The following is a 10,614-nucleotide window of genomic DNA, read 5'->3' on the forward strand; positions in this document are numbered from 1 at the left end:
TCTAGCGCCACCATGAGGCCGATTCTTAAAAGAAATACACATTTTTGCCCTAAAATCCCACAAATCGGTACACAGTATGTCTACAGTCATGTCATCAACATGGAGCTGTCCCATATAGCGCCACCATCAGGCCGAACACATTTTAGGCCAATCTCCCGATTTAGGGAGTCTTACTGGTACTAATAATAATTATAATAATAACCACATTAAAAGCTCTATGAGTTTTAAACATTTTATTAACTTAAAAAACTAAACTCAAAACGTCATCCTAAAAAAACTGATACATTTATAAAAAAAAAAAAAAAGAAAAAAAAAAAAAAAATTATAAATAAAAGGTTCCTGTAATTCCAAGGCCTTGATTGGTTGACTCCTTCTGCACTCGTTCACATTGTGTTTAAACGTAACGTAATTAAATGTCAAATAATAATTAATGTTGTTCACATTGTGTTTAAACACAGAGTAATGTAATTAAATGTAACATAATAATAATTAATCAAAGTAACAATTAATGATACATTCTACCCAGTGTGTGTGTGTGTGTGTGTGTGTGTGTGTGTGTGTGTGTGTGTGTGTGTGCGTGTGCGTGTGCGTGTGCATGGTCTTCATTCGGCAGCGTTGGAACCCGTGTCTGAAAAAAAAACACACAAAGAAGTGGTATGATTATTAAAGTCATTTTATTTTGAAGGTCCAGCTAAACATGTTTGCTACTACAGATGTTCACTCGTCCTGTCATTTAGTCCTGAATCCCGATACTAAATTGAAACCCATACTTCTGTGACCGTGGAGAGCAAAGGTCCGTTTCTCAGTGGTTTTGTCAACTATGAAGGTTTAATAACAAATCGAGCTCCCATGTCCCTCGCAAAAAAAAAAAAAAAAAAAAAAACATTCCGCCTAAAAACAGCCGCACAATCCTCTAGTTTGACCCCCCACATCCCACTTAAAGCGGTTTTTTTGGGGGGTATTTTTTTCCTTTATAGTATAGTGTATAGTAAGTGAATGAGACTGAAAATTACCCTAGCGGTCAAACATTTTGCCCACATTTTTGCGAGGGACATGGGAGCTCAATTAGTTATTTTACCTTCATAGTTGTATCGGATTCGCCCCAACTAATTGGCAAGACAGTAGATTTTCAGAACATTGAGCTTGTAGATTTTGTTTTTTTGCTATTTTATGACCTTCTCAAAAATATTAGTTTAAATCTACCCATGAAGGGTTAGGGTTAGGGTTAGTTAATCTACCCATGAAGGTGGATTCTGCTTGTCAATGGTTTATATTAGTTTAAATCTACCCATGAAGGGTTAGGGTTAGGGTTAGTTAATCTACCCATGAAGGTGGATTCTGCTTGTCAATGGTTTCTTGACTTTTACAAGTTTCTGCAAAAAATATGCTCCATTCTCCTTAAGAATTAGAAAACTATAAAAATATGCTCCATTCTCCATAAGAATTAGAAAACTATAAAAATATGCTCCATTCTCCATAAGAATTAGAAAACTATAAAACTATGCTCCATTCTCCATAAGAATTAGAAAACTATAAAAATATGCTCCATTCTCCATAAGAATTAGAAAACTATAAAAATATGCTCCATTCTCCATAAGAATTAGAAAACTATAAAAATATGCTCCATTCTCCATAAGAATTAGAAAACTATAAAAATATGCTCCATTCTCCATAAGAATTAGAAAACTATAAAAATATGCTCCATTCTCCATAAGAATTAGAAAACTATAAAAATATGCTCCATTCTCCATAAGAATTAGAAAACTATAAAAATATGCTCCATTCTCCATAACAATTAGAAAACTATAAAAATATGCTCCATTCTCCATAAGAATTAGAAAACTATAAAAATATGCTCCATTCTCCATAAGAATTAGAAAACTATAAAAATATGCTCCATTCTCCATAAGAATTAGAAAACTATAAAAATATGCTCCATTCTCCATAAGAATTAGAAAACTATAAAAATATGCTCCATTCTCCATAAGAATTAGAAAACTATAAAAATATGCTCCATTCTCCATAAGAATTAGAAAACTATAAAAATATGCTCCATTCTCCATAAGAATTAGAAAACTATAAAAATATGCTCCATTCTCTATAAAAATTAGAAAACTATAAAAATATGCTCCATTCTCCATAAGAATTAGAAAACTATAAAAATATGCTCCATTCTCCATAAGAATTAGAAAACTATAAAAATATGCTCCATTCTCCATAAGAATTAGAAAACTATAAAAATATGCTCCATTCTCCATAAGAATTAGAAAACTATAAAAATATGCTCCATTCTCCATAAGAATTAGAACGGCAAAACAGGGAAAAAAGAAAAAAAAATGTGGAAAAAATGCATTTGCAGGAAGAGAACATTAAATACTGAAGAGTTGAAACAGAACATGTAATGTTTACAGAAACATTACAATAGCTCTAATAGTTATATTATATATGAATAGCTCTGGTTACATTTTAAATGAGTAAAAACACCTTGAACAATGCATCTGTTATGTCATTAAGATCAGCTGTAATTATCAACAGACAGGTCATTGAAAGACAGACAGACAGAGAGTGATTGACAGCTCTTACTCTTTCCGTCGCAGGCTACGATCTTGACCTTGTCGACCTTGACGAGGTCGGTGACCTCTCGGAACTCCACGTCGTTGAGAACGAAGGTCCACACGTTGTCACAGAACCTGTAGGTGTTGAGAGACCCCTGGTGGAGTGGAGGGGAACTACATGTTATTATAATATATTATAAACACAACCTGAACTACATGTTATTATAATATATTATACACACAACCTGAACTACATGTTATTATAATATATTATAAACACAACCTGAACTACATGTTATTATAATATATTATACACACAACCTGAACTACATGTTATTATAATATATTATAAACACAACCTGTAGGTGTTGAGAGACCCCTGGTGGAGTGGAGGGGAACTACATGTTATTATAATATATTATAAACACAACTACATGTTATTATAATATATTATACACACAACCTGAACTACATGTTATTATAATATATTATAAACACAACCTGTAGGTGTTGAGAGACCCCTGGTGGAGTGGAGGGGAACTACATGTTATTATAATATATTATAAACACAACCTGTAGGTGTTGAGGGACCCCTGGTGGAGTGGAGGGGAACTGCATGTTATTATAATATATTATAAACACAACCTGTAGGTGTTGAGAGACCCCTGGTGGAGTGGAGGGGAACTACATGTTATTATAATATATTATAAACACAACCTGTAGGTGTTGAGGGACCCCTGGTGGAGTGGAGGGGAACTGCATGTTATTATAATATATTATAAACACAACCTGAACTACATGTTATTATAATATATTATAAACACAACCTGAACTACATGTTATTATAATATATCATAAACACAACCTGTAGGTGTTGAGAGACCCCTGGTGGATGGAAGGAGAACTACGTGTTATTATAATATATTATAAACAGAACCTGTAGGTGTTGAGGGACCCCTGGTGGAGTGGAGGGGAACTACATGTTATTATAATATATTATACACACAACTACATGTTATTATAATATATTATAAACACAACCTGACCCCTGGTGGAGTGGAGGGGAACTACATGTTATTATAATATATTATAAACACAACCTGGCCCCTGGTGGAGTGGAGGGGAACTACATGTTATTATAATATATTATAAACAGAACTACATGTTATTATAATATATTATAAACAGAACCTGTAGGTGTTGAGGGACCCCTGGTGGAGTGGAGGGGAACTACATGTTATTATAATATATTATAAACACAACCTGAACTACATGTTATTATAATATATTATAAACACAACCTGTAGGTGTTGAGAGACCCCTGGTGGAGTGGAGGGGAACTACATGTTATTATAATATATTATAAACACAACTACATGTTATTATAATATATTATACACACAACTACATGTTATTATAATATATTATACACACAACCTGAACTACATGTTATTATAATATATTATAAACACAACCTGTAGGTGTTGAGAGACCCCTGGTGGAGTGGAGGGGAACTACATGTTATTATAATATATTATAAACACAACCTGTAGGTGTTGAGGGACCCCTGGTGGAGTGGAGGGGAACTGCATGTTATTATAATATATTATAAACACAACCTGTAGGTGTTGAGAGACCCCTGGTGGAGTGGAGGGGAACTACATGTTATTATAATATATTATAAACACAACCTGTAGGTGTTGAGGGACCCCTGGTGGAGTGGAGGGGAACTGCATGTTATTATAATATATTATAAACACAACCTGAACTACATGTTATTATAATATATTATAAACACAACCTGAACTACATGTTATTATAATATATCATAAACACAACCTGTAGGTGTTGAGAGACCCCTGGTGGATGGAAGGAGAACTACGTGTTATTATAATATATTATAAACAGAAACTGTAGGTGTTGAGGGACCCCTGGTGGAGTGGAGGGGAACTACATGTTATTATAATATATTATACACACAACTACATGTTATTATAATATATTATAAACACAACCTGACCCCTGGTGGAGTGGAGGGGAACTACATGTTATTATAATATATTATAAACACAACCTGGCCCCTGGTGGAGTGGAGGGGAACTACATGTTATTATAATATATTATAAACAGAACTACATGTTATTATAATATATTATAAACAGAACCTGTAGGTGTTGAGGGACCCCTGGTGGAGTGGAGGGGAACTACATGTTATTATAATATATTATAAACACAACCTGAACTACATGTTATTATAATATATTATAAACACAACCTGTAGGTGTTGAGAGACCCCTGGTGGAGTGGAGGGGAACTACATGTTATTATAATATATTATAAACACAACTACATGTTATTATAATATATTATACACACAACTACATGTTATTATAATATATTATAAACACAACTACATGTTATTATAATATATTATAAACACAACCTGTAGGTGTTGAGAGACCCCTGGTGGAGTGGAGGGGAACTACATGTTATTATAATATATTATAAACACAACCTGTAGGTGTTGAGAGACCCCTGGTGGAGTGGAGGGGAACTACATGTTATTATAATATAGTATACACACAACTACATGTTATTATAATATATTATAAACAGAACTGCATGTTATTATAATATATTATACTACATACGCACATCTATGCAACATGGTGGCTGACCAGTAACAGCAGCAGACGCTGCACGGAATTGCAACATCAGCCATGAAAGCACAGGAGGCACCTCTAGATGCTGCCCCTGGCACTCAGAGAATGTAAATGTTTCTTCTTGATTAAACACCTTTTCTCTTGGCAGAAACACCTCTGACAACAAACTATTTGTTGTATTTTTGAGAAATTGTCATGTCATGTTATCAAGAAATGAAAGCTCTAAAAGCAGCCGAAATGTCACAACTTGACCTGCTGCGTTGCACCTCTAAATATGAATGAATTTCCCCCAAACTTTGCTAAACTTTTTTTATTTTTTGCATTGAATTTTGATGCACCCTATTATGAACACAACCTGTAGGTGTTGAGAGAAGGTGTGTGTGTGTGTGTGTGTGTGTGTGTGTGTGTGTGTGTGTGTGTGTGTGTGTGTGTGTGTGTGTGTGTGTGTGTGTGTGTGTGCCACTTAATGCATCAAAGGAAGGCAACTGAACCTTTGTCAGCCTTCTGATTGGTCCCTGACTGGCCAACCAGAAAAATCATTCTCTTTTGCTACCGGGGACGGAGTTATGCAGTGGGACAAAGTCCACATTCTACCATTAATATTAATGGCGACAGTGTAGATTTAAATTGATAAAATGATATTTATTAATATTTTTAATTTATTTTTTGCTTTGTCATGATAAATAGGAAACTTTTTGAACAAAATGGAGTGAATACACAGTGAATATTTGTTGAAAATAAATCGCTATATGGATTACTAGTCTTGCATAGACGTCTCCTGCTAGACACTGCATTGTGCGGTGATGCACGGTACGGCCACGATGCGGTACGGCGCGGTCATATCGATTTAGATGAGTATGATGAATAAGCTTCAACAAACTAGTTCACATGAACGATATCGATGTAACTAAGATATTCGATTGGGTACATATATTTTAATGGGGAGAATTACAATTAAAATTCATTTTATGTTGAGGGCGAGCCTATAGTTCCACAACTTCCTCGTCATTGCGAGTCACCCAAGATGCTAGGGTCATAGAACGCAGAGAGACAGCGTAGCGTCTCAGTAAACTATAGGATCATAGAACGCAGAGAGACAGCGTAGCGTCTCAGTAAACTATAGGATCATAGAACGCAGAGAGACAGCGTAGCGTCTCAGTAAACTATAGGATCATAGAACGCAGAGAGACAGCGTAGCATCTCAGTAAACTATAGGATCATAGAACGCAGAGAGACAGCGTAGCGTCTCAGTAAACTATAGGATCATAGAACGCAGAGAGACAGCGTAGCGTCTCAGTAAACTATAGGATCATAGAACGCAGAGAGACAGCGTAGCGTCTCAGTAAACTATAGGATCATAGAACGCAGAGAGACAGCGTAGCGTCTCAGTAAACTATAGGATCATAGAACGCAGAGAGACAGCGTAGCGTCTCAGTAAACTATAGGATCATAGAACGCAGAGAGACAGCGTAGCGTCTCAGTAAACTATAGGATCGTAGAACGCAGAGAGACAGCGTAGAGTCTAAGTAAACTATAGGATCGTAGAACGCAGAGAGACAGCGTAGCGTCTCAGTAAACTATAGGATCGTAGAACGCAGAGAGACAGCGTAGCGTCTCAGTAAACTATAGGTTCTATAATATTACATGATAATCACATTAAACAGTAAATCAGTACATTTCACTCACCCTGAAGTTGACGCGGTTTCGAACCCGGTTGGCCAGAGCTGTGTTGATGGCTTTATCAAACTGGAGCAACACCTGCAGAGCCAGCTGAGGGGTGATCTGCTGAGTCTGAAACATGAAACAAACAACTCCACTTTAGAACAGAGATTTCTTTTTGTGACCAACTTTTTATTTTATTTTTATTTTCTTTAAAACAGAGTAGGAAACATTATATTTCTTTTCTTTTAACAATACAATATATATATAGATATTATAATGGATTCCTACGAGGACAAAGTCTCTTATCCCCATCTCCATACCCCCACATTTGCACAGACTACAATAGAGAGGAACCATGTTCCGCATGCATTGTATACACATCATCGTACCGCTTCTGGATCAGAATCATATCATGACAAAGAGAAACAAGAAATTACAGCAGATAAGGGAAATAGCATAGGGGAAACAAAACAAGCAGAGTGTCTTAGGTGAGTAATGTTTTACCTTCTGGGCTGCAGTGAGTAATGTTTGAATAGACTCTGTATTTGCACCTTGCGCTTCAAACTCACCAATATTGTGGCTCTATGGAAAGCTTGGAATTTACTCTTGCTATCTGCAAAGTGTTTGTTTCTGAAAAATCCACCGTAGAATTGTTATGATTTTATTTTCTGTCAAGAAATCCGAGAAGACATGTTTTTTTTCTAAGTCTTGAACTTCGGAAGCGCTTGTCTATAACGCCATGTCCCGCTGCCTCCTGCATTAGGCTATGTGACATTTAGAACCAGCTGGTACACAGGACTGCTGACTGACTTCCCACAAGCGCTTCCAAACTCCAGCACTTAGAAAAAATAATCACCCGAACTGAATTTCTTGACAGAAAATAAAATGATAACAATTCTACGGTGGATTTTTCAGAAACAAACACTTTGCAGATAGCAAGAGTAAATTCCAAGCTTTCTATAGAGCCACAATATTGGTGAGTTTGAAGTCGTTTAATACAATCAGATAGCAAAAAACTGTTTTCATGCATTGGATCTCTATGGGAGGTATTGCAACCCTAGATTCATCCGAGTATAAAAAAATCTAGTGTTGCAATTTGCGGCTACATACGAACATACCCTTCCCTGACCCCTCTTTGTATTTACCTACTGTATGTTTTTATTTTATTATTATTATCTTCCCCTTTTCTTCCTGACTATATCTACTGCATAGTACTGTGTTCTATCCGTCTGTCATTCAATGTTATATGAGATACTTTAATGGTTTCCTATGGAAATAAGCGTAGTCTTTTCTAGTATCTCCTTTTAGTAGACCTTGTACCAGTGAACTGTACCGTCATGAAACTGTACCTTTTCCTATGCAAACTGACAATAAAGTCTTCAATCAATCAATCAATCAATCAATCAATCAAACCTCTGCTGTTGTAATTAAGGACATACTTAACGTTTATAAAGTATTTTGCCAGGTAACAGCAGACCTATACTTCTACACTGCAGTATTGATACTTTTACTCCAGTATTAAATGTGAGTAAACTACTTAATATAATGTTATTATGACGACGTTTCACAGCATTATGTGACCGTTTTGAGTCTACCGCGTTACACCCACATCAGTGACTCATAGAACCGAGTGACGCTGAAGCACACACCAACGGCTCGGGCCGAGGGGAGGTAGCAGCATTCTCCGGGTCACCGGTGTGTGTGTGACCTGGCGGTGCTAAAGCTAAAGCTAACGGTGTTGCTCCAACCTGAATGAGTTCATCCAGACTCTCCTGCAGGCTGTTCCCCAGGGTGGTGTTCCTGTACAGCTGGTAGGCCATCTGACCTGGCGGGGATATGCGAGGATTAACGATATTATGACGTTAATGTAACGTTAATGACGTTAAGTTCTGCGTCCAAAGCGACGATAACCACTTATTATTATAAATGAACTGTTTGTTGTGCTTCCGGTTCAAACGGTCAGTGCGCAGCCGCAGAAGAGCTACGGCACACCGCGAGGACAAAAAAAAAACAACCGTTTGATGACGTCACGACGCCATGCAGGGTTGCCACGTTGTTGTGAAAGAAACAAGCGTTTTCTCTCACCCTAACTCTCACAAGATACATGTAGCATGTGGAGCGTTTTAGGCAGTGGTTCTCAACCTTATGCAGGCTGCGGACCCCCAAATAATCATAACTGGGTACCCCCCAAATAATCATATTTTAAAGTTGTACCATGTAACTTTTTTTATAAAACAAATCCTGGCCAGAAAATTACGTTCTACCATGCGTTCTACCCCTCCACGGATTACTATCGGTCGCGGTGGTTTGCGGCGCCGCTCCGGTGGTCCGCGGCGGTGGTCCGCGACGACTCCGGCCGAAAAACGGCCGAAAAAAGCAATACCGCTACTGACCACTAGTTGAACTTACACAGTATAGCTTTAACTAAACTAATATTTGACAATTTGTCCAATGTTTAATTCGTCATTTTAGAGGTATTAAAAAGTCCTTAAAGGAGTAGTTCACCCCCAAAATGACTTTTTTTCTATTGATTACTCATGCCATTGAGAGTAGAGTTCAATAATATTTTTGGGTTTTTGTCACATTCCTAAGACAAAAATGTGATAACTATAAATTTACCCCCATTCGTTCCGGATGGTGACCCGTTTCGAAACGGGTCACCATCCTGAATCAATGGGGGTAAATTTACTATTTACTAATTTTTGTCTTAGGAATGTGACAGAAAACAAAAAATATTATTGAACTCTACTCTCAATGGCATGAGTAATCAATAGAAAAAAAGTCATTTTGGGGGTGAACTACTCCTTTAAATTGTCACTTTAGAAATGTGCAGATACCCTCTATACACTTAAACTTTATGTTGGTTTGTTTACTGTTGAGAGAGAAAACAATGTTGCACATAGGCCTACATGTAAATAATTAGCCGTAAAACCACTAGGATCTCAGTTGACCTTGTGTGACCTGGTGCGGCTTAGCATTTACTCAAATTACCGGACAACGCCACCTCGAGGAAATCGAGGAATTAAATACTCAGTACAGTCAGTCAGTGTAAACTTGGGTTCCCCACAAACAAGTAAGAAACAAGGTTTTGAGACTTGGTGTTCCCCCAAACACAAGGGTTTTATTACATTATACAGGCAAACAATTAAATACATGAATTTATTATATCACTATCTAAAACTGTAATACAAAGCAAGGTGTATAAAATATCAATAGTAAAATCATAAGATTTAAAGCAATCAAGGGGACAGAGTAAACAGTGGGACTGCTTTACAGGGGGGGAAGCTATAAGCTAGAAGGAACTATTACCCAGAAGACTAAAATAATCAAACCAATTAAAACACACACACACAAGCACAAAGCATGCAGGGAAACAAGGGCGACACCGTGAAAAGAGGTGCTCGCTGTCACTCAAAGTCTTACTATTGTGGGCTATTTAGTGTCCTATGGTGCCCCCTGAAGTCGACCTGGCTGTTCCCCTTGGCGCCCAGCAGTAAGTAGATTGCTTATTAGATTTGGAGGAAGAAAATAAACAAATATTTAAAAACACAACAAATGGCTCAACACGAAAAACAAAATCATAAATGTTAAACTAAACAAAACAGCAGAGTGGTGATCACTCGAGTCTGAATCATATCATCCCCTTGGACAATGGTAATCATGGACTCTGTGTTCGATACGTCCCCTCAGTGCAACAGGAGACTTGCGTGTCACCCCAGATGGCACTGCACTCA

At 37.1% G+C, this 10,614-nt stretch overlaps 1 protein-coding gene across 1 annotated transcript; it reads right to left on the minus strand.

Moving 5' to 3' along the window:
- Positions 1 to 227: 227 nt before the first annotated feature.
- Positions 228 to 8,812, minus strand: gtf2a2 (general transcription factor IIA, 2). The gene is made up of 4 exons (XM_080729833.1): positions 8,629 to 8,812; positions 6,905 to 7,009; positions 2,584 to 2,710; positions 228 to 628 (listed from the first exon to the last, which is right to left on the minus strand). The coding sequence occupies exons 1-4, from the start codon at positions 8,698 to 8,700 to the stop codon at positions 603 to 605; spliced, it is 330 nt and encodes a 109-aa protein (XP_080585959.1). The 5' UTR covers positions 8,701 to 8,812; the 3' UTR covers positions 228 to 602.
- Positions 8,813 to 10,614: the final 1,802 nt, after the last annotated feature.

The sequence above is a fragment of the Nannobrachium achirus genome, assembly GCF_963921795.1.
Source record: "Nannobrachium achirus genome assembly, chromosome: 7".
Taxonomy (NCBI): domain Eukaryota; kingdom Metazoa; phylum Chordata; class Actinopteri; order Myctophiformes; family Myctophidae; genus Nannobrachium; species Nannobrachium achirus.

Excerpts from the sequence above, each read along its gene's own strand:
- gtf2a2 (XM_080729833.1), bottom strand. The coding sequence starts at position 8,700 with ATGGCCTACCAGCTGTACAGGAACACCACCCTGGGGAACAGCCTGCAG. Across the intron at positions 7,010-8,628 it reads GTCTGGATGAACTCATTCAG|ACTCAGCAGATCACCCCTCA; the intron begins GTTGGAGCAACA and ends TTCATGTTTCAG. Across the intron at positions 2,711-6,904 it reads GAAACCGCGTCAACTTCAGG|GGGTCTCTCAACACCTACAG; the intron begins GTGAGTGAAATG and ends CCACTCCACCAG.